The sequence below is a fragment of the Gordionus sp. m RMFG-2023 genome, chromosome 4, assembly GCF_954871325.1.
Source record: "Gordionus sp. m RMFG-2023 chromosome 4, tfGorSpeb1-WG-v2, whole genome shotgun sequence".
NCBI lineage: Eukaryota > Metazoa > Nematomorpha > Gordioida > Chordodea > Parachordodidae > Gordionus > Gordionus sp. m RMFG-2023.
Window position 1 is genome coordinate 28651113 of NC_088778.1, and position 25279 is coordinate 28676391.

The following is a 25279-nucleotide window of genomic DNA, read 5'->3' on the forward strand; positions in this document are numbered from 1 at the left end:
TTGATTTGTATCTATGACATTTATAACATTGATAAAATATGTATGACATTTATAACATTGATAATATATAATATAAATCTCATTTATAACATATATATATATGTATTATAAAAAAACAATTTAAACTAAATATATATTTTAAGGCTATACAATTTAAGTTAAATAAAAAATATATCAATCAACAGTGAAACTAATGATATTTGATAAATAGGTATCTATCTAATAATCTCATTTTTTAGCTTTAAGTTTTATTGATAACAATGCCTCATAAACTAATATTATAAATTACTTCACTTTCTATATTCTTAACAATAAATCATTTATTAAAATTAAAATATAATAAACTTCTATGACTTTTGCAAATATCTTAAATTTTTAATGTATCATAATTGTATATCAATAATAAATTAATGTGAGGAATTACATTTTCATGGTAAAAAAATATATATAATAAAAACAAACAATGAAGCTTTTCATATACATACCATTAAATAAATACACAAATTAAGAAAATATAATATTAAATGTAAAACAAATTAACCAATAATGAAAAATTTTAATAAATGCAAAACAATTTTATAAATATTAAATTTAAAAATAAATAACAAATGCAATACAATTTATTGCATAAAAGGTAGAGTGAACTTTACTGAATAACACACATCATGAACTAGACAAAATTATTTATAATCCATTTACAATAGTTTGTTCATGTAATATCTGGTATGACCTACATCTTTAAAAAACATTATATAAATATAATTCATATCTTATGGATCATTTTTTCATATAGGAGCTATAGTTATTGCCAGACTTAGTTATAAATAAAGGAACCCAAATTATTTTAAAGGAATCTTAATATAATATTTATAAAAGCATATAAATTGAGCAATAAGCTTATGATATTTGAGTATTTAAATTTTATGCTTAAGAGAAATTTAGCCAATAGTTAAGATAACTTTAAAAATTAATAAGACGTCATACGTCATAATAAGCGCAATTACCCTTTATCGCTATATGAAACAGCAGAGCTACGCTTGGACTATCTCATCCCATCTAATTGGGTTAAGAAATTTGGGGGTAACCTATGAGATGAGCCCATCCACAGTTCTTGGGCAGGCTGCAGTTACCTGTGCGCGCAAGAAGCGAAACCACTTGCTTAAACGCCTACGGGAAATAAGAAGAGAGAGAAAAGCCCGTACCCGATTAAGTAAAATGTAAATTATAGGGAGGGGTATTGGTAAATTTTAAGTTTATGGTCTATATTGAATTTGTTTATTTAATATAAATATGATATATTTTTTAAATAAATCTGCCTTACTATTTAAGAATATTAGATTAGTGAGTTAAGTATATTTTGGATAATTATATCAAGGTTAGGTACATGAAGAGTTTTATAAACAAATAAATAAATGTATATTTACCATGGCGGGAGGAAAGTGGTGCTTATGCTGCAGGGGGGGCTGAGAGATTTGGAGAGTGCAGGTAGCCTGATTTGATTTTTAGAAGCTTTTTTATTGAGCTTTTATTATTGTTTAGACGTATGAATTGTTCCATCGTCAGATTTAGGCTTATGATTTCTTTTATCGTTCTGTATAGCCAATATGACTTGTATTTACCGTATGTTTTACCTTCATGAGACTCGAGCCAGATTATAGCTTCATGGACTATGTTTTGTCTGAAGTTTCTGATGGTGTGACCAAAGAGTTGAATGTGCCTTTTTTTGAGAGTAGTCTCGATCGGGACGTTTTTTGAGATTCGCCATAGGCTGGCATTCGAAATTATTCTTGGATAGAAAATACCGTTGAGCTGGCGCAGACAGCGGTTTACGAAAACTTGTATTTTCTTTGTCTGAGATTTATTTATTTCCCAAGTGTCGCTGCCGTAGAGGAGGACTGGAATGACTGTGGCGTTAAAAATTCGGAGCCTCGTTTTGACTGAGAACTCTCTTGCTGTCCATAGTTTGTAATATTTCATAAAGGTTATTTTGGCGTTTTTTAGTCGGGCTTCGATTTCACCGCTGATATTTCCTTTATTATCGATAAGTACGCCAAGATATTTAAAATTGTTAACTATTTTAATTTCATTTCCCTCAAATGTTAAGTTATTTATAGACGCCTCTGGGGATGGCATAATAAAAGTTTTATTAAAGTTGATGGTTAAACCTACTTTGTTGCTATGAAAGCATAGACTTGTAAGTAAGTCTATTGTCTCATCTCTTGATTTGGTTTAAAACTAGATCATCTGCGTATGAGATGATTCTTAGGTGATTGATATTATTATTGTTTGATGATATATCAACTAGGTTCATGGTGCTCGTGATTTCCTTTATAATTTTGTTTATGATTATATTGAACAAAATAGGTGATAGTACACAGCCTTGTTTTACACCTCTTTTAATCTTGAAGTAAGGTGAAATTGAAAAGACGGTTGATATGTATTTTTGTTGAGGTTAGGTTATCAGCTGTTTCACATGTGTAAAAAATTTCAAATGTTCTATAAGAATTTATGTTCAAGCTTATTACTATTTTTACATTTTATAGTTTATAGCGATTTCATCAACATAAATATTACGAATCCCGTATATTTGTTTAGCATAGATAATTCAAGAGATTTCATGAATATAATCACAGATAACAAATTTCTGGGAATTACATTAGATGCAGAGTTAATACCATTAAAAGATCAATTTTACATATTTCAATCTGAAAAATTTATAAATATGGCAAAAAATTTGGGACCATCATATTTGAGGATGGGTGGTACAGCTGCAGATATGATAGAATTTATTTTAGATAAATTTAACAATACATTTGATCAGAAATCCTTAGATTATGAAAAACAAATTCAAATAGAATACATTAAAAATAATGATATAACTTGTAATTCAATAAATTTTGATGAGTGTAATGATAAACAAACCACTAATTTTAATAATCTTTCTACATCCATTCCTTTACATCAAAAACTTTGGGATATGATTAACAATTTTATCATAGCTTTAGGTCCCCAATGGGAATTTATTTTTGGATTAAATGCTATGATTAGAAAAGAAAATGGAAAATTATGGGATCCCACAAATGCTCTAAAATTATTGAAATATTCCCAAAGCCAAAATTATCATTTTCACCTTGAATTAGGAAACGAACCAGGAGAATATCCAAATGTTTTTAAAACCTGGATAACACCTGAAGATCTGGCAAATGATTTTAAAACATTGAGAACATTAATTATGCAAAATGATAGTAATTTTACCTATTATTACATACTTGTACAGTGTCCAAATTTTTTTCATCGATATTAATCCTATTTTTTTTATTTACCCACCTTAGACCTGGCTTAGATCTAATAAATAAATTATTAACTCTCTTGTGCATAGGTTGAATAATTTAGTAAAAGCCTAGTAACAGAAGAAAAAATAACAATCAGTATTGGCTTGATTCCCAATATTGGTGCATTACATCTAAATAAACAAAAACAATATTGTGTTATTTTCTCTTTGTACCCCTTGAAAAGGACAATAACACCATTATTTTTTTTAAATTATAAATTTTATGCTATTTTACTGAGTATCATTTCTCTTATTACTGTCATGGTAGAGACCACTGGGTAGGGCTTAAAAAAATAATATATATTTTTTATATTAATTGTTATTTCAAGTTTGAAACTACAAAAGAAAAACTCATATTTAATGGAAATTATTTATCATTTTTAAATATAATGTTAAAACTTCATTGTTTCTTTCTAACTAGTATTGTTAAATTACCTTTGAAAAATGTAACTGTAACTTGTTAAAATTTTTGAAATTCAACAACAAAAGTAGCCAAAATTTAACTAGTTACTTTTTTATAACAGGTTGAATATCTATTATGGCATATCACTATCTTTATATAACGATTTCTCAGTCTTAAATGACTGTTTATTAAATATAATGTCTTATTTACTTTAAGTGCTGTAGAAAATTTGTTTAGTGTAAGGAAGCTTATTTTTGGAGAAAGCCTAGCACAACCCTATTTAGCTACCAACATTAAAAATATTTTATTGTTAATAAAATATTTAAAATAATATTATTATGGCTAGATTTTATAAAGAATTATTTTTCCGGTTCACAATGTAATTATATTATTCAGAGACCATGCAGGTCGAACCTGGATATACGAGCTGGGTTGTATTTTAAATTTTTTTAATATATCATATTTTAAATTGTCATTATTAGCTATAAGAATTAAAATTAAATGTAACATATTTAAAAAATATTCGGGTCGGGACTGAATATATAAAACCCGAGCGAGCTGAAATTTTTGTTTGAAAAAATCCAGGTTGGGCCGTGCAAATGGTACCTCTGTAGGTCTCTGATATTATTTCATTTAAATTCCTTAATTAAAATTTGTAAATCGCAAAATATTTTTTTATAATAAAAGGATGAATAATTTTTTAAGTTTTGTAAAAAAAATTATAAGGTAACTTTTAATGTAATTAGTTAATTTTCAAACTTATTTTTCTTCTTTATATTTAATTTTCTCAGCCCCTTCCTTGTCATTGCCATATTTTTATATAATTTTTTTGTACTAACTAATTAGTCAAATTATTTATTTATTTCTGTAAAATCAACTATAAATAATCTATTCAAAAAAAATATTTTTACAAAGATTTAACAAATTCATCGTCAAATTCAAATAACCAAACTTACAAACCCGTAATGATAATTGGGCCTGATTTAGTAAGAAATAATATATTATATTTATAGATACCAAAAGTGTTACCCTAAAAAAAACTTTTTTAAGTCATAACTTTTTTATTTGACTTAGGAAATTGTTAGGTTTTTATTTAATATTCATATTTTTCTGTTTTTTTTTATTGATTACCTGAGGTTCATGGAACTTAAAATATAAGAATAAGCATTAAATTTTATAAAAATTAGAAGTAGACACACTATTTTCATTTCACCAATTATATTTTCTTGTTATAAAATAATAATTTTTTTTTTATCAAACCAAGGACAGAATAAATAACACTCGAGATTCTCAATCCTACCTAATCAGATTTTTAGATCGATTGGCCCAAATTGAACCAATTAAAAATAAATCGAGCATATTGGACAGGGTCTCTTGGCACCATTATTACATAAGTGGTCCGAAAGCTAAAGCCGAACAATTCATCGATCCCGACATATTAGATACATTGAAACCCAAAATTGTTTCGGTTAATCAAGTCGTCAAAGATGGCCCTTTGCCAGATTTGCAGGTTTGGTTAGGCGAGGGAAGCTCGGCTTGGAGCAGCGGAGCTCCCAACATAACTGATAGGTTTGTTTACATTTTATGTGAGTAAACACTTTTGTTTATGGATTTTTAAACTCTTTTTTAAAGTTTTTTTTATTAGTTCTACAATCCCTAGGAAAGTATCTTTTTGCTAGCTTTTCATTATCACAAGCACATCTTAAATATAATTTAGCAATGTTACTAAAGACCAACACAATAATACAAAACTACAAAAATTAACTAATATCTTATTTTTACTTCAACTAAATATTTTAAATTTCAAATATTAACAAATCAATTTTTATTCATCAACATTATTAACAGTATAAATTTTTTTTTAACAAAAATTAAGAAGTAATTATCTTTTTAATTAAGAAAAATTATTATTTCTTCTCCCACCAATCAACAAGAAGCATCATTATTGATTGACAGTTATATAAAAAAAATATTGTAAATTTAGACTACTAGGACATTTACAAAATTTTGATTATCACGCATAATCATTTATAATTAATTCATTTTGTTAATGGGGTTTACCTTTTCTTTTTATTTATTTTCTTTATAATTATTTATAACCTCATTTTTTTAAAAAAAATAATAATATTTAAAGTTTAGTTTATTTCTGTTTTTTTCGATTTATTTATATTTTAAAAAAACAAAATCCCAGTTTTTTATGCTTCTTTTGCATTACCTTAATTATCATATAATCGGATTCTGGTTTAAGTCTGACCCGAAAAATTAATATGGGAATAAGGAAAACGCACGATTTTTTTTCAAGGAAATCGTAAAATTACAAAGCTATAGGAAAATATGATAATCTTAGCGTTTTATTTGATAAATAATATTTAATGAGAAGCATTAAAGAAATAAAAATTTAAAAATTTTTTCCCGAGTTCTTAAATTCGGCTCAAATTAAACGTAGAATTTTTTTTCTTAATCCGATCTGGTTAGAATAAAAAAATATTTACTCGCTCTTATCTATGGATATATCTGTTCTTTCTAGGCATAGCTAGAATTTTTTAGTGGGGGGGGGGGGTGCACTATGGAGGTCTTTAGGTCCTCTTATTGTAAGCTTTTGACTATGTTATATTTTTATAAAAAATAATTTTGGTTTTTCAACCATCTTTTTATAAATTTTTTTTTCTTCTAAATTTTTCAATTATAGTCTTTATTCTAACCCTTCATTGCACGGATGAAAAAAAATCACGCGAGAGAATAGATGGAGTAACCTCAAAACCCCTTTAGAAACACTATATATTATTTTATAGTTTTTTAAAAAAATATTTTAAATAAACTATAAGTTAATGATTTTAATTGTTATTTTAATAATTTAATGTTATTTTAATAATTTAATGTTATTTTATAATTTTATGAAAGCTTTTGCCAATTGAGTTAAAAATATTCTTAAAACTGACACATGTTATTAAATACCATAAAATGATATAAAAAAATATTGATTAACTCACTGATACATCATGTTTATCTAAGATTCATATATTAAATATATTTTTGATTAATAAATTCTGTATAAAAAAGTGCATGCATAATATTCCAAAACAAATCAAAAAAAAGTTACACGGATAAACAGATATGGTCTTTTTAACCCCAAGCTCCAAAAAACCCTTATTTATGGATTACCAGCAAAAAAAATAAATAGAATTGAACAATTTTTTCATTTCGTAAATTATTGTGAAAAATTATCTAATTTCAATGTTTTTTTTAAAAAAAAATCCTTAGATGTTTTAATTAATAACAAAAAAATATATAATGTTATGTTATCATTTCGCAATTATGACACCACATTAGCAAACACATAATTTGATAATATATCTTTTCATTATGTACTACATCTCCAAACTTCATTTTTTTTTTGTTTTTAATTCCCCTAAACCTTATATATTTTTTACAACTATGCTATCTTGATTAGTGTTGCAAATTCCCTCCATTTGAGCCCAATATTTTCGCCAGAAAAATATTTTCTAAGCCTCAAGATTTGACTAATGGATGTCCAAACGTTAGTGCCGTCTATGAGCAAAATCTTCAGACTTGCTTAATATTTTTCTGGATAAAATACTGAGTTAGCCGTTTTTAAAAAAATTGGCTCAAATGGAGCGATTTCGGATCACTATTCTTGATTACCTTATTTCGCTTTTTTTTACAGTAAAGTTTTTATTTGTAAAATTTGACATGCCTCATCCTATTCCCATCAATATATAGAGTAATTTCTTAGTGTAACTGTTAGCGTTTAATGTGTTTTTTCTGCTATGTGTTATTTTATTAACTTTAGATCATTTTTTTTATTCATTTTTAATATAAATTTAAATCTATGAAAATGTATTTCGGCTAGTTTAAAATACCTAATTTATACATTTCAGACTTACCGTTAGCTTTTAAGTAACTTATATAAAAAATTGATATTCCAGCAAAATCATAAGCACATTGAAAGCTAACATAGTATAAAGAAAAAAATTAAATAAGTATAAACAAGTTTGGTAGTAGACCTAAAATTCGTTACATTTAAAATTCTATTTTTTATTACTATTATTATTATTAAAAGGTACATTGCTGGGTTCATGTTTTTAGACAAGATAGGCTTGTGCGCGTTAAACAATGTCAAAGTTTTTATCAGGCAAGATTTATACTATGGTCATTACTCCCTCATAGGATTGGATTTGAAACCGAATCCAGACTACTGGATAGCCGTTTTGTTCAATCAATTGGTAGGGGCCAAGGTCATCCCTCTCCAATTTCTAGATATCTACAGACATAATTTTGAAAGCGGAGGATTTGACGCTTACAATCAAGGTTTTATGTGGTTTGCGACCCCAAATCTATTATATTAATTGGCATATCTATGTCGGTCCACAACATCTAAACATTTATATTGTTATATTGTGTCGAATAGTTATAGTCGACCAAAACCGATTCACCCTTTGACAGATAAAATAATTGAGATTCAATTTTGGTTTTTATAAATTCGATGTGAATGCAGCGGACTATTTCTTTTTTTTGTTAGCGAGGCTATTTAAACCGGTCCGATTGACTGTCAAACATAGGGGCATTACATTGTTTAAATTTTAAAATATAAAATGATTTTAAGATGCTCCAAAATCTAACGCTGTTAGAATATATGCCCATTGCTCGAAACAAGATCCTGGTGGGATCGTTTTCTATGCCATGAATCTAAACGATAGGGAAATTACGATAAGCTTTAATAGACAGATGATTTTCGAAAATTACGGTATACACATATATATAACATATATTTTAAAATTTTGATGATTCATTTATTAAAGGTATACATACACAAAAGTCAGCTTTAGCTCAAAGACATTTCAGCCAAATACTTCGAAATGCCTTTCAAATTTAATCTAAATGCCTTTAAAGGGCGGACTTCAATGTATGTTTTAGGCGATTTTTAAAAACTGCTAACTCAATATTTTAGCCAGAAAAATATTGCCTAAGCCTCGAGATTTCGATAATATATGTCTTGACCTTTGTGCCATCTATGAGCAAAATCTTCAAGCTTGCGTAATATTATTCTGCATAAAATATTGAGTTAGCCGCAGAGTTGTTAAAGTAGCTCGCTACTTGTAGCGCGCTACTTAGCGCGCTATCTTTTTTGGTAGCTATAGCTAATAGCCGCTACTTTTTTTAAAATTATTTAATTTTTTAGCGCGCTACTTCGCTACTTTTAAAAAATATAATGAATGTAAGTATAAACATGAAAATTTAAATATAATATCATAATTAATTATAATTTTTATAATTTATTATTTAATTTGGAAATTTAAATATATTTTCAATCTGTGTTAATAATCTAAAATGGCATCGCCCATGGATATCCAAATTCTTGAAAGTGATTCAGACATGGAAGATTCAATGGAAGAAAATGTACTTAATAGCTCTAATAACGATTTCCCATTCCCTAGATTTGAAAAATTTTTTAAAATAAATATTAAAACAAAATCTGGATTCAAATTCCTGTGCTTAAAATGTAAAAAAAATATATCATCAAATAAATCGAGTAGCTATAACCTGAAGAAACACCTAAAGGAAATTGTTATTTTTACATTATAATATTATTTATTTTATTAGACTGTTCACGCCAATTGCTATAAGGAAATAGAGAAACATATAAAAAAATTTGGTATAGGAGAATCTTCATTCAAAAAGACAAATACTATCCAAACCAAATTAACTGATAATAAACATGCCAATATTTCAAAATTAACTGATAAAGTAATTGTTGATTTTATTATTGACACAGTTCAGCCATTGTCCTTTGTTGATAATCCATCATTTACTATGATGATTAAAACTTTATCCCCTGGCACAACAGTTTTATGTCGCCAGACACTTATGAATAAAATAGCCGACAACTTCAAAGTGATGAAAGATGCTCTATTAGTAGAGTTATCAGATATATCTTATGTATGTACACCGGTAGATAGTTGGACACATAACAGAAGGTAAAAACTTATTTATATTTATAAATTGATCTGATTAAATATTTTTAGAGCTTCCTTGCCCTCAAGTGCTAGTGTCGAGAGATTATTTAGTAAAGCAAAGCTTATACTTTCTGATAGTCGCTCTAGACTCGGCGATGATAATATTGAAATAATATTATTATTAAAATGCAACAAATTAAAATAAATATTTATTTATATTGCTTATTTTTTTATAATCTAAACTAACTATATTTTTATATTTATAAATGTTGATTTTTATATATTATTTATTATACATTTACATTATATGCAAAAAAAAAATAAAAAAAAATTGTTTCATTTGTTTCTAAAATTTTTTTTATAAAAAGTAGCCTAAAAGTAGCTAATAGCGCGCTACTTTTTTTGACAAATAGCGAAAGCGGTAGCGCGCTACTTTTTTTTGACAAATAGCTATAGCGGTAGTGGGCTACTTTTAAAAATAGCGTTTAACAACTCTGGTTAGCCGTTTTTAAAAATCGGCTTAAATCGAACCGTTTAACAACACTAGATGTATGTATTCCTTTTTAAGTAAACAGTGTACGTTACTATATTTAGATATTATATAAAGCAAATAATTTGAATTAGCGTTACTAAATAAATATCAGTAGCGTCACCGTAGGGGAAGGGGGGGGGAAGGGGCTCAAGCTCACTGAAAAATTTGAAAGGCTCTCTCAAAATTTTGAATTTTATTTTGATGTTAACAGGTAATTTTGGAAATGATTTTAAAAAAAATTTTTTGAGCCCCGTGAGATTATAGAGGTTAGTAACGCCCCTTAATAAAATACATTTTTGGGTATTTTGAAAATTAAAGCGTGAAATAAAATATGGATGGCTGAGCATTAATTTGTGAAGTAGTATGATAAATATTGCTATTCAAAATAACCAAACTAAAAGAAAAAATGGGAAAGATTTGTTTTAAAGAAAATCTCACATTTAATTTATTAAGTTTTTGGCGAGAAATTAACATGGATTATTTGTCTATAAAAAAAATCTAAACAAGACAAACATATAAAGAGCAATTTAAAAAAATTAATTTATGATTTAAATATTAATAGGGTGCATTTTTTCGGTGCGGTACTGATCATTTTTTTTTAAAATTACTATATTTATCCACCCATTTCAGATTTTTTAAAATTTAGAATTATTAAATATTACAAAGATGGTTAACCAACTCAAATGTGATCATACACCTTAAACGAATATATGCACTGATTTGCAATGCTAAATGTATTTTACCATTTAAAAGCGTACGCTGCATTCATAATAAGCTCTATTTGCTCAAGCGATGCGAAATTGATCGTTAATGAAATCACAGCTGATTCGCCATATCTTATAATACATTTTGATATATAATATAAGTAAACAGCTGCCGGCGATTTCATTTCGTTGTGTATTTATAAATTATAATATACCTATTATTGGCTTGCTTTTTAAATTTACCGAGAGAATAATTTCGCATAGTTTGAACAAATGACGCTTATTATAAATGAGGCGGTGGTCATATTTTGTTTTACACATTTACATCGAGAGAAAAAAATTCATCATTTTCTAGGCCAACTCAATAAAACGGATCGATTGTCTACCGCAATCTACCTTGGTTCAGAACTTCATCAATACCTGTTAACGCCGGGGCTCACTTCGTCTACTTCAGATGTTAAAGATTTATTATCTCGCGTTTCTTCCCTCAACGGAAAAACTTTGAGGATATCTAGGAAAGGCTTTTTGCCGACATTAAAACCAAAAATTATCAAAAACGACGTGAAAACGAGAGTTAACTTGGACATAATTCTTTCAGCCTATTCTTACGGATTTTTCGTTTACCCCTTAGCTAATATTGAATACTGTTTGTAGTCGTATATAAGAAAAAATAAATTTATATATTTTTGTTAGCGAAACTTATAGGGGCTTTAAAAAAATTATTACATTCTTTAATAAATGATTCCTGATGTTTTATAGGATTTATATTTGTTATTAATTTAAATATAATTAAATAAATCTGTGATTTTTCTGCGGGCAATAATATGATGCCACATTGATATATTATTTATACCTTAATTTATATCACTAAATATATTTGTTGTTGGTTAGGGGTAGCATTTGCCCTTTACATTTATTATAATATACTATATTTATTATTATACTACCATTTATAATTATTTAATGAATAAAAGGATTTAAAATTTTTATATATTTGTTTATAACCATAAAATTTGTCGATTTATTTATTAAGTATTCCATTTATTTTTTTCAAAATGTTTTAAAAAACTAACAAACCAATTTTAAGAGTCAGAAGATATACCTTACTTACTGTATCTTGATAAGCCTTCATAAATTTTTTGAAGAAAAAAATAATTAATTAATCAACATGAGGCTATGAATTTATATGCAAAAATAAGTTCAAATAATAATTTCTAACCCGATAAGAAAGAAATATAGGATATGCGTTATTAATATTTATTTTCCTATGTTGAATGATGTCTTTGCCCATCTTTTAAACACCATTAAATTATATTTTAAAAATTAAAACAAATGTTTTTGTTAAGGTAAATTTTTCTAGTAGATAAATGAGGTTTAGCCTCTGATAAAATTCTTCAAATTTTATCAAAATGGGATTTTAATGTCAAAAAAAATTTATGCAATATTTTTATTTTCTTTTAACCCCACTCCCTCCCTTTCCTTCAAAGTAAGATACTTACCTGTAATCCCTGAACATTTTTTTTCATATAATTATGACAGCAAAAAAAAATGCAATTTGTGTTGAGTTTCTCTAGGTAAAATTATACGCGTAAAATATAAAAGTTTATGTATTAGTTTTCATTTTTTTTAGCGGATTACTCATATTTATTACGGTTAAAAGAAATTGTGAAGATCTTTTACTTTATCATTCGTGAATATTTATGTTTTAATTTTATTTTTAAAAAGATTAGCAAATTATGTGAAGGATATCGCCATCAGCGGCAATGCAAGTGTTATCTATTCGTTTTTTACAATAACAAAATTATCCTGATCAGGGTACCACTATTTTATTCCTCTTATATATCAAGAATTCCAATTTGTAGTTTTTTATTTTACATTATCGAATATCTTTTATTGATATAAATTATAATCAACAAATTGCAACAGTATATATATACATATTGTTTAAATATACCGCTAAAAAATTTTTTAAAGATTATCTAAATCTAAATGTCCAGGTCGTCATCATCCTCCTCGATTCCGGGCTCGTCCAATGGTTCGTCTTCATCCACATCTTCGTGAAACTCTTCCCTTTCTTCCATATCCAATTCCACCCTTTCCCTCCGAGCCACCATTTTATGGGGTAACCCCGTACGGTATATTTGTTCGCGAACAATGGATTCGGAATGGGTAGCCATAAGCTTGAAAGGTACTTTTTTCTGTAATAAGGCCAGTTGTTTCGCCTCTGTGGTTGGACCGACGTTGAGAGGAGAGACGTCTGGTATTGCCGATTGTCGAGATTGAGCACGCACGGGTATTATATTCAACGGGTTTTGGGGGTTATCGGAATGAAGCCAAGTTTTGAGGCCTGGTTTAAAGGTTACAAGTTCTGTAGTCTTAAAATGATTTTATGTATTTTTTAAAAAATATATATATTTTAGCGAAATGAAGTTGTACATATAAAATTTTAAGGAAAAATTTGTTCTTTAAGAAACCGTTCCAGGTTTTTTGCCTTGTCGTTTAAAATGAGTCGTGCAGGTAAAACTCTCTTCGTCAACTTTGCCAGCGGGTGGCGATGTTGAGGATACATTGATAAACGCCGTGAAAATTTGTTGTAATTGGGTGATGGAGTGTGAGTCTAGGATATATTTATCGACCAAAACTACAATCGTGGAAAGCACTTTATTCTTTTGGTAAATTTAATATTTTAAGCTAAATATAGTTGGGTAATTACTATATTTTTAGCCGTTTAAGCCAATTTTTAGATGGCTATTAAAAGCCTTAATGTTAAAAGATTTTCTCCGGTACGCGCTTGTAGATTAAACCAAATTAGCCCTTACCCAAATATAGTTTCAACTTTAATCTATTTTTGGCGTAACTATTCTAAGTTGTTGAATAATTCTTTCAAGGTGATTAGAATTTTTTTTTTAAGAAAAAATAGCTTCGGACTTAGAAATAATAAAGATTTACCTCGGAGATTAAAGAGGACAAGTATTTTAACAGCATGATAGTTTTGTTGAAATCTTCCAGTACCGGCAATTCGAAGGAGTTTATAAATATGGCGTGAACGTTACCAATTTCATCGGATCGGAAAAACTTTCGTAACCCTTGTTGCGCCTCATTTTCTGGGTAGAACAAATTTACGACATTATTCGATTCCGTTGTCATCAAGTCGTTTCCGTTAAAAATTTTCAATTTTCCCCGATCAACAAAACTTCCGAAAAAAGAATCTAATAATAATGGTTTATTATTATTCGGGGTTAGCGTCTTGTCGAATTTCATTTCGAAGTCTAGGTAAATGATTTTTTCGTTTTCTTCTAGTCGCAGGAGGAAGCTGCAAAGGAAGGAGTGTAGCAGTGATAAACCTCTACCGTTTGTAAAGTTTTCTTCGATCATAATGGTTGGGAATAGACCCCTTTGGGTGCAAATCAAGTTTAAAGTCATGTTTTTCCTCTTTTTGTGAACGTAATGGATAAAAAAAAACATTACGGATAAACTTATCGGAAGGGGGAAAAAATGCTATAAGAAATACATTTCAATTACAAGCCCCAATGACATAATAATGCTTATCTATATTGGCTATTCATTCATTAAAAATGAAATTTGAAGAGTCGTTGAATAGAAATCAGATGGTGGTACGCTTTTTGTTTCCCATAATAACAATTTTTATAAAACAAAAATGTTTTAACACTTTTAATGTAAATTATTTTCATGAGAAACCAAAATAGTATTTAACTAGATAATTTGTATTTATACACATTTAAATGAATGAATCGTCATTCGTTTTATATGTCATTGATGTTTCTATAGGACGCGTGGCAAAAAAATATGCAAATCATGATTCTCTAAACATACCTCTTCTTTCTAAATATTTGTAATACCTCGTCCAGATTCTATGGTCAGAATTAGAAACGTTTTATAGGTCTGACCTGAACCGATTCATTTAGAGTAATTTTTTTTATTAATCCTATCCCGATTTAAAATTTTATTTTAGAAACATATCCAAGACTGTTTTACCGGTTTCCCGTTCTAAATCGCTAAAAACAAAATAAAATTGCTAAATACAAAAAAATCGTCGAATATAATTCGCTAAAAACAAAAAAATTGCTACTAAAAACAAAATCAGAAATCTCGCTTATATCTCCTAGAAAATTGAAATTAATAGATGGTAGAAGAGTAAACTCTTGTATTAAATTTGAATTTTATTTGTAAAAATTGCTAAAAATGGAGAAAATATCAAGATTCTCAAAGGAAAAGAAAATTGTTTAACAAAGATAAACAAGGGGGTTTTGTACATAAAATCAAAATGTAATTATTTATTATTCTCTACATATGTTAACATAAATAAAAAAAAATATATGATGTAAAATATCTTATCGTATTTTCCCCGAAAATCTATTAAGGAAAATGATATTTTAAAAAAAAATTGTTTTATTATTACAAAATTTGTAAAATTTATTCTGGTCCCATTACATCCTCCAACAATTCCTGAATCTCAGAGGCCGACAAATCAACCATCGGCCACTCTTCAGCGTAATAGGCCCTGGGACTCGCCTCCGGCGTTTCTTCTCGAAACGGCTCAATAATCCCCACCGGTCGCCCCATCGCAGTTATGGATGGATCTTGTTGCGGCATTGCCCCTATCGTCAAAGGCGGCAAAATGGTCCTAACTGGGCGTGCGTCGCTCCTTCCCGGGCTTCGGCTTCTGTGGCTCGTCGTTTCCCTATTATCATTTAAGTCTTGCCTACGATTTGGCCCACGGGGGCACCGCATTCGCAAATGACTAGGCGAACCACACAAGTAACAAGAACGTCTCCTCCTCGAGCGCATGCTGAGGTGCCGGGGCTCCGGCAATTCGGAGTGATCTAAATTGTTCGTTATTATTCCGGACACTCCCCTTTGGACCGGGGGCGATCTACTGTTTCGGCGTATTGGAGGCGAATGGTCTATTATGCTTCGGTAATTCAAAGGCGAGATCGGTCGCCCATCCTCATTAACATATTCTCGATAAATACTTATCCTAACGGTTAAATTCTCCCAATATATGCACCGATGCCTCCCCGACATTCCCTTAACCTCCAACATTATTAGCACCGGTTACCATTATTATTATTGATCCCCCTTTTTTTTTAAATTTGATTTAATCTCGGAATTGCTGAGGTATTATCATCTTGGGTTAATTATTATTATCGATTTTTTTTTATTAAATTTGATTTAATCTCGGAACTGCTTAACTCGAGAATCACGAAAATTTTTTTTTTATATATATATATAACCCCTTAACCTCCAACATTATTAGCACCGGTTACCATTATTATTATTGATCCCCCTTTTTTTTTAAATTTGATTTAATCTCGGAATTGCTGAGGTATTATCATCTTGGGTTAATTATTATTATTAGTATTATTATTTTCTATGTGCTTCAACTCGAGAATTGCTAAGATATCTATCCCTCTCTCCTCGCCGCATCATGGCTAGATTTCAATCTTTCAGACTCTACTCTCTTCCGTATCTGTTCTGCGTGTCTAACTCCTTCCTTTCCGTCCACGAATTTTACTCTCACCATTTTATGCCCCATGTTCTGTATAATTATTCCTGACTCCCATTTTCGGGTACCTCCAAAAATTCTCGCCCATACGGTCTGACCATTCACAAATTCACACTGATTATCCATTGAATTTTCCTCCTGCGCCGGTTTGGGTCTTAAGAAATCCAACTGAATACGAGTTCTACGGCCCAAAAACTTTTCTGCTGGGGACAATTCCTCTCCCTTTCGACTATTGTTATAATACGCAATCGCTATCCAAATCTCTCCACCCCCATATTTCGACTTCCTCAACCAACTCTTTACCACCGCCACCATCCTTTCCGCCTGCCCATTCGAGCTTGGGTGGTAAGGAGGTGCCAAAATGTGTCTCGCCCCAGTTTCAGTACAAAAAACCTTAAATTGTTTACTTATAAAAGCGGGTCCTCCATCCGACACGACTATTTCCGCTACCCCAAACTTTGCCCAAAGATCTTTTAACGTCTTAATTACTACTTGCGTTGTTAACCCCTTTACTTCTTGATACTCTACCCATTTTGAGTAAGCGTCCACTACGAGGAGATATATTTTATTTTCGAAGTCGAAAAAGTCTAAGTGTACTCTTTCCCATGGTTGAGTAGCCCTAGGCCAAATACTTTTCTTGTCCTTTCGAGGCATACTTGCCCATGAATTACACATTTCACAACTTCTCACCATATTCTCGATTTCTTTATTCATGCCAGGCCACCATACGTATTCCCGCCCCCATTGTTTCATTCGTTCCATACCCTGATGTCCAGCATGGATCATTGTCTTTACTGCCTCCCGCAATCTGGACGGCACCACTCCCCGACTTCCTCGTACCACACACTCGTCCACTATCGTTAGCTCTTTCTCCACTTGCTTGAACTTCTTGTCCCCATCTCGCCATTGCTTCCGACCCAATATGCACGCTTTGATTCTCGTCAACTCGCGATCTTTTAAAGTAGCATTTTTGAGTTGTTCCCATGCAACTGGTCCTCCTTTAGATATTCCGACTATCGCTCTAATCAACCCGTGCTCATCCTCTTCATCCATATCTTTCGACCTACTCGTTTCGCAATCCTCTCCCGCTCCACATCTAGAAAGAATATCCGGTAAGTAATTTTCTCTTCCTCGTCGGTATTTCACTTGCACGTCGAAACTGCCTACCAGCAATAGCCATCGCTGCAACCTAGGCGACAACATGAGCTCCTTGTTGTCCTTTCTGAAAAGATGAACCAAGGGCTTGTGATCCGTATATATGACAAATCGACGTCCGATCAAGTATTCCCGACATTTAGTCAATCCAAATATAACCGCTAGCGCTTCTTGTTCGATCACTGAATATCTTGTCTCGGCCTCTCTAAAGATTCTTGAGAAAAATAAAATAGGTCTCTCCAATTCGTCTATACAATGTAATAGCGCTCCACCCACACCCCTATTTGAAGCATCAACGGCCAATATCACTGGCACATCGTTATCAAAACATACTAGTACTGGTTCCCTTCCAATCCTCAATTTCAACTCCTCAAAAGCCTCCTCCTGTTCAATCTTCCATTCAAATCTTTCTCCTTTCTTTAACAATTTATACAACGGCGCCGCTATCTGCGCGAAGCCTTCCACAAAACGGTGATAATAATTCACCATTCCCAAGAAAGCTTGTACTTCCACTTTATTATTAGGCTTCAACATGCTTGTTATATTTGCCATATTTTTGTCTAAAGGTCTGACCTCTTTCCCATTGATTTTATGCCCCAAATATACGATTTCTGATACTCCCAACACACTTTTTTCAACGCTTGCCCGCAATCCTTTATCCTTGATCCTTTTGAACACCTCCTCCAATCTTCGTTCGTGTTGCTCGGGAGTCTTTCCCATCACTAATACGTCATCCATGTAGTAAAATACTCCCTCTAGTCCTTGAAAAACTGCCGCCATCGTTCTTTGAAAAATTGGAGCCGACACGCTAAGTCCAAACGGCAATCTACAGAAGGCATACAATCCCTTCGGAGTCGTGATCGTTAATAGCTTTTGTACCTCGGGTTTCACCTTCAATTGTAAATAAGCGTTCGAAAAGTCCACCTTTGAAAAATATATGCTACCCCTTAAATTAGCTAATATTTCTTCAATCCGAGGTAACGGATATTTTATCTCCACAACCCACGGGTTTAGCGTGACCCGAAAATCAGCGCATAAACGAAGCTTTCCATTGGCCTTCTTCACGGGTACTAACGGTGTTGCCCATTCGCTATATTCCACTGGACAAACAATGCCCTTCTGCACCCACTGCTCCAATTCCTTGTCTACTTCATTTCGCCATTCGAACGGTATCCGACGTAATGCACAAAACTTGGGCACATATCCCTCCTTTAATTTGATATCCACTTCATAATCTCGGAGACAACCCAACTTCTCATCAAAAATCTCCTTGTAATTTTTCATCAAGTTTCTCACTCCCTCTTGTACTTTGATCATACTAAATTCTATCTCTCTATCCCGCAATTCCCTCTCTTCCAGTCGTCTCGTTTCCTTTCCATCCATTTCCATTGGTTGGCTATGTGTTCCCTTAGTATTTCCTTGTTCCAAATCATCATCTTCTCTAGTCTCTTCTTCTGGCAACATTATTTTCCCATCTGCCAATCTCTCCAGCTCCGCTTCAAACTTTCCTTGATCATGAATTTCTTTCTGTTCTTCAGTATCATTTCTTTCTTCCTTTCTCCCAAAGTCGCGACAACTCCTAAAATTCTCTCCAATACCTCCCCTAAGATTCTCCCCAATACCTCCCCTATAGTTCCCCCCAAAACCTCCCCTAAAATTCTCTCCAATACCTCCCCTAAGATTCTCCCCGATACCTCCCCTATAGTTCCCCCCGATACCTCCCCTATAATTCTCCCCAATACCTCCCCTAAAATTCTCTCCAATACCTCCCCTAAGATTCTCCCCAATACCTCCCCTATAGTTCCCCCCAAAACCTCCCTTATAATTTCCCCCGATACCTCCCCTATAGTTCCCCCCGAAACCTCCCTTATAATTTCCCCCGATACCTCCCCTATAGTTCCCCCCGATACCTCCCCTATAATTCTCCCCAATACCTCCCCTAAAATTTCCCCCAATATCTCCCCTATAGTTCCCCCCAAAACCTCCCCTACAGTCTCTAACAACCCTATTATCCTCTCTTCTCCTTTCCCCTTCCAAAAAGGTTTCAATTCCTGGCAATCTCTCTCCATACCACAAATTCATATCTCTATTTTCTTCATATCTTGCAACAGGTAAAAATACACCACACCATGCGAATACCCCCAAAAACCACAATCTGGACCAATTCGGGTGATCCAATCCCATCCCACTACTGACTCTACTTTTCGATCTACTATCCATAAGTCCAAAATCTCCACTCTATTCTCTAATACCACCTTTAACTCCACCCTTCCCATCACTGCGACTTCTGATCCATCCAACTGACGGATCTTGATGTCCTCCCGTTTAATTATCCCTTCCGACCAAATACTCTGATATTTCTCATATCCCATCACGGATATGGCTGCCCCGGTATCAAATAACATGGATACCATATTTCCATTCAAATTTATCCAAACTCTAGGGCAAGGATCATGTATCCTTTCCTCTTGTATCATATATATGCCCTTTGATACCCAATCTTTCTCACTATAATCTAATCTTTCCATCTCTTTCGCCCAAAGCCCCCCGACCTTTGCGGCATGCTCTTTGCCATCATATAGTCACAAATACTCGCAATCTCTCGCCCCATGTCCTTCCTTCCGGCAACGGAAACAGATTCTATTCTGCTCTTTATTCACAGCCAAAAATGGTATTCCTACCTCTTTATTTTTTTCACTTTCTATAATTCTAACATTTGGAGCACTTTGCCCCATGTCCCTCTGCGGAAAACCGCCTCTAGTTTTGAAATTACCCACATTGCATTCCTCCCTATTATGACCAAATCGACCACAACCTGCACATCGTAGCTTATCACGTCTTCCTGAACAAAACGTGGCTATATGTCCATATTTTCCACATTCAAAACATTTCGTTTCTTGGCAATCTCTGACCATATGTCCCTGTCTTCCGCAATTATAACAATTCATTCTCCCCCTTACTCTTGAATCAAAGTTAGGTCTCATTTCTCCTCTCCTTCCCTGTGAACTTTCTCTAGGTCCCCTATATGTCCCCAATCTCTGATTAGTATATGAATCTCCCCTTTCAGGCCTATAGGTTAATTTATCTAATTCGCTATCCGTCCACCCATTAATTAACTCCTGCACTGGGAACCATGTTACCTTTCCCATAACATCCTCTTCCCCATTATGTCCTTCTATAGTCAATGTCTGCCCCTTTATTTTCACACTTCGACTTCTTCTCAACTTTCTTCCCCATATTAAGCTACACATCCATATTACTAATATAACCAATGCCCCAAAAATATTATATTGTATTTCCCAGTATTTTACAAATTTTAAACTTTTCATTTCGACCTTATAAAAAATTTATAATTAATTTCAAAATAAAAATTTTTGTTATTTGTAATGTTAATAGATATGATATTATTAATAGTGTAAACAACCCAATAATACACATGTACATCTACAGTTAATAAGTCTAAAGATACGACAAAAATTTGGGCAAATTTTGTGTAACAGATTTACAACTCGTAAAATTCGGACAGCACTTCCGTACGATAAGACTTTTTTTTTATTTTGAGAGAGCAGAGAAAGGAAAAAAAAATAAATGGACAAATTTTGTGTAACAGATTTATAACTCGTAAAATTCGGACAGCACTTCCGTACGATAAGACTTTTTTTTTATTTTGAGAGAGTAGAGAAAGGAAAAAAAAAATAAATGGACAGCTGATGTCGATGATGAAGACGATGTATACTTCACTTCAAGACTCAAATACCACTATATGATATTTTTCACTCGAAGACTCAAATACCACTATATGATATTTTACCGCAAATGTAGATGAAGACGATGTACAATTCACTTCAAGACTCAAATACCACTATATGATATTTCCACTCGAAGACTCAAATACCACTATATGATATTTTACCGCACCACTATATGATATTTTCCACTCGAAGACTCAAATACCACTATATGATATTTTACCGTAGATGTAGATGAAGACGATGTACACTTCACTTCAAGACTCAAATACCACTATATGATATTTTCCACTCGAAGACTCAAATACCACTATATGATATTTTACCGTAGATGTAGATGAAGACGATGTACAATTCACTTCAAGACTCAAATACCACTATATGATATTTTCCACTCGAAGACTCAAATACCACTATATGATATTTTACCGTAGATGTAGATGAAGACGATGTACAATTCACTTCAAGACTCAAATACCACTATATGATATTTTCCACTCGAAGACTCAAATACCACTATATGATATTTTACCGTAGATGTAGATGAAGACGATGTACACTTCACTTCAAGACTCAAATACCACTATATGATATTTTCCACTCGAAGACTCAAATACCACTATATGATATTTTACCGTAGATGTAGATGAAGACGATGTACACTTCACTTCAAGACTCAAATACCACTATATGATATTTTCCACTCGAAGACTTAAATACCACTATATGATATTTTACCGTAGATGTAGATGAAGACGATGTACAATTCACTTCAAGACTCAAATACCACTATATGATATTTTCCACTCGAAGACTCAAATACCACTATATGATATTTTCCACTCGAAGACTCAAATACCACTATATGATATTACGACAACCGCACTAACCAGGTTGCTTTGTATAAACACGGCACCAATTTCAAAATTTCACCGTACAGAAATGTTTAACTTAACAGTATATTTATTTATTTTTTTACCCCTTTTTTTTTTTGAATAAATTGGTTTTATTTTTCTTTAAAACAATAAAAAAATATAATTGATAATAATGATGAATTTCCACTTTTTTTTAGTTTATATAAGATTATTATTATTTTTTTTTTATAAATATTAAATTATTATTTATTTTTTTTTTACATAATAAATATTAAAAATATTTATATAATGACGTTCAAGATGACTGCGCGAAACAAAAAAAATATTTTAAAATTTTTGTCGAGGTCCGAGTTCGACCCTATCCAAAATAAAATTTCAAAAATCGAGATCCCAATCCAATCAAATCGTGCATGGTCCAAATTTATTAAAATGCGATAATTAAAATAACTCATCGTATATAATAAGCAAGATTTATGTGGGAAATACAAAAAATAGCCAAGCGCGTCGCGGGTAATACCTATGGGTGAGAAAGGGGGGAAGGGGGGGGGGTGGGTTTGGGATAATTAAATTTACCACCCTTCCCGCTGCGTAAGCACATGTTTTTTTCGAGGAAACATTTTTTCCCCCTCTTACCAATTTTGAATATTTTCTGGTTTTTATACTTCTATTTTACAGGTAATATCTTATTTTAATTTATATCGATTTTAGAAAATGAAATATGTGAATTCTGTAGTGCATAGGCAAAAATATTTTATTATAAATGATAATTTATTACTATATATGAATACTTTGCTTATCTTTTTTTATAACAATTTTAGAAAGTGAAATAATGTAAATTTTGTAGCAGGCGAGTAACTAAACCCCTAGCAAATTTATCTGTTGTAAACGCTATTTTAAGCTAAAAATTATCCCCCCTACACAGCCATCACCCCCAAAAAATGTAAACAATATATCACGAATTTAAACAATAAAACTTAATAACTTTTTAAATAAAGATTATTTAGAAAAAAAACATTTTTATTTTAAAAAAAGGTTAAACCCCAAAATTATTTTTATAAAAATCTAATATAGCCAAAAGGCGTACAATAAGTGGACTTAAAGATATTCAATAAAATTTATGGGAAAAACCCCACATAATAAGTACCCCCCCCCCTCATGAATCCCTGATATACTTACGTTTTTTTTAAGTGTGGTTAATAATATTTTATTATAAATGATATTTAAGGGCTATGAATTAATTTTTAGATTTATTTGTAAATAATGCATATATCTATTATTTATACGGAGTATAAAAAAAATAAATTGCATAATTTTGAGTAGATATTTCGTTATGTTCTCCAAACCATGAATCTGAACCCTATTTTTATTAAATTTTATTTCTGAATCCAGACCTGGACACTTTTTTTTGTTAGACATACCTGTTAAAAGCAAATTTGGGGACCGGGGTGGGGGGGGGAAGGCATCTGGCTACTGGATAAAAAAATGGCAATATTTTAAATTTAAAAGACAGCCGTTTTGAATATTATTCTATCAAGCTAGCATAATTTTTAGTTTAATTGAGTTAATAACACGATGAATCAGGGTAAAATTATTATATATTTTTTTTAACAAACAAAGATGAAAAGATGAGATGGGAAAAAAAAAATATTTTGATTCTGCCAAAAGTTTGTTAAAATTGGCCGATTCAAATATATCGTAAATGGCGGTTAAAAAATTAATTATATGATTCAATTGAAGCCATGGAAATATTTGGATAGCCGATATAAAGCATTTATAATTATTTTATTTGTTCCCTGTGACCCATATTATCGCAGCCAAATGAGCGATAGAGAAGTTGGGTGAGCTATGCAAACCTGTCAATCTCCTCGCGTTATTTTGCTTACATGACAATCAGCATGCTAGGGTTAGATAAAATCGTTAACTTTTTATGTTCAATGATTAAAATCCTTACGTTCTTTTGACATAAATTAGTATAATTTTGTTTTGATATATCAACAAAATTTTTCGAAATTCTGTGCATCACCAAAAAAAAAGATTACAACAATAAAAGCTATTTTGAAATTTATAATTTTATTTTGAAATTTACTTTATCTCATCCATAACTCCACATCTCAAATGCAAATGTTTCAATCAATGGTAATGTTCTTTGTTTTATTGCAAGGTTTTAAAAAAAAATATATGGATTAAAGGTCTAATTTATAAGGAATATAAACAAAGCCCGATCCCAATTCATATTTTAGTAGTGTAAGGTAAAATGGTTAATAAAATAATTACGTTTGACTTTTCGTAATGCATAAAAAAAATTGATAATATTTTATACATTATCCTTCCTTATCTGCTGAAAAAAAAAGTGCGATTACGATTATGATTTAATTTGAAAAAGAAAGAAATATCAAAAAAATTAATTTAATATAAATAATATTAAAAAAAAATGTTTGCACTGATGAAAAAATGCTTGTGATATTTAAAAAAAAAATGATTATTTACATAGTAGAGAGAGAAGAAAAAGAAAATGTAAAATATTAAATTAACCTATATTTTTCTTAATGTATTAAATATCAAAAAAATAATGATATTTTTATAATAATTTCATTAATTGCGTATTCCAAAAAAAAAAAATCAACTGAAACTTTATATTTCTTATCAAAAATGTTTTAAATTTTTTTTATTTTAAATAAAAAATTTAAATTTATAAATTAGGAGAAAATAGATATATAATATACTTTAAATTTTATTAAACCTTAACAGCGCGGGTTTTTAATTAGAATTTTAATTGTGCTTATTACAGCTGAGTGATTCCTCTGTTTATAACTGGCTAAACATAGTTTTTAGCTTAAAAATATCACTTTAGCTGGTGCTTTTTTTAAAAAAAAAATAAAACATAAATTAGCTCGCAGAGCATTAACCTTTATGTTCATAGATACTAATTACTCAGCTAGCTATACTTACAGCTAATATTTCTATTATAAAAATGATCATTTAATTTTCAGAATTTTTTTATTAAGGGGGTCATAGTCTCATATATATC

General features: G+C 30.9%; 1 protein-coding gene across 1 annotated transcript; it reads left to right on the top strand.

The window, feature by feature from the left end:
- Window positions 1–2515: 2515 nt before the first annotated feature.
- LOC135928246 (heparanase-like) lies at window positions 2516–11712 on the top strand. Its single transcript, XM_065464650.1, has 6 exons — window positions 2516–3245; window positions 4650–4720; window positions 4999–5303; window positions 7816–8063; window positions 8359–8499; window positions 11301–11712. The coding sequence occupies exons 1-6, from the start codon at window positions 2618–2620 to the stop codon at window positions 11597–11599; spliced, it is 1692 nt and encodes a 563-aa protein (XP_065320722.1). The 5' UTR covers window positions 2516–2617; the 3' UTR covers window positions 11600–11712.
- Window positions 11713–25279: the final 13567 nt, after the last annotated feature.

Coding starts and splice junctions, on each gene's coding strand:
- LOC135928246 (XM_065464650.1), top strand. CDS start 2,618: ATGAATATAATCACAGATAACAAATTTCTGGGAATTACATTAGATGCA. Junction 3,246..4,649: donor ATTAATTATGCAAAATGATA/GTAATTTTACCT, acceptor ATTTTTACAAAG/ATTTAACAAATTCATCGTCA. Junction 8,500..11,300: donor GATGATTTTCGAAAATTACG/GTATACACATAT, acceptor ATCATTTTCTAG/GCCAACTCAATAAAACGGAT.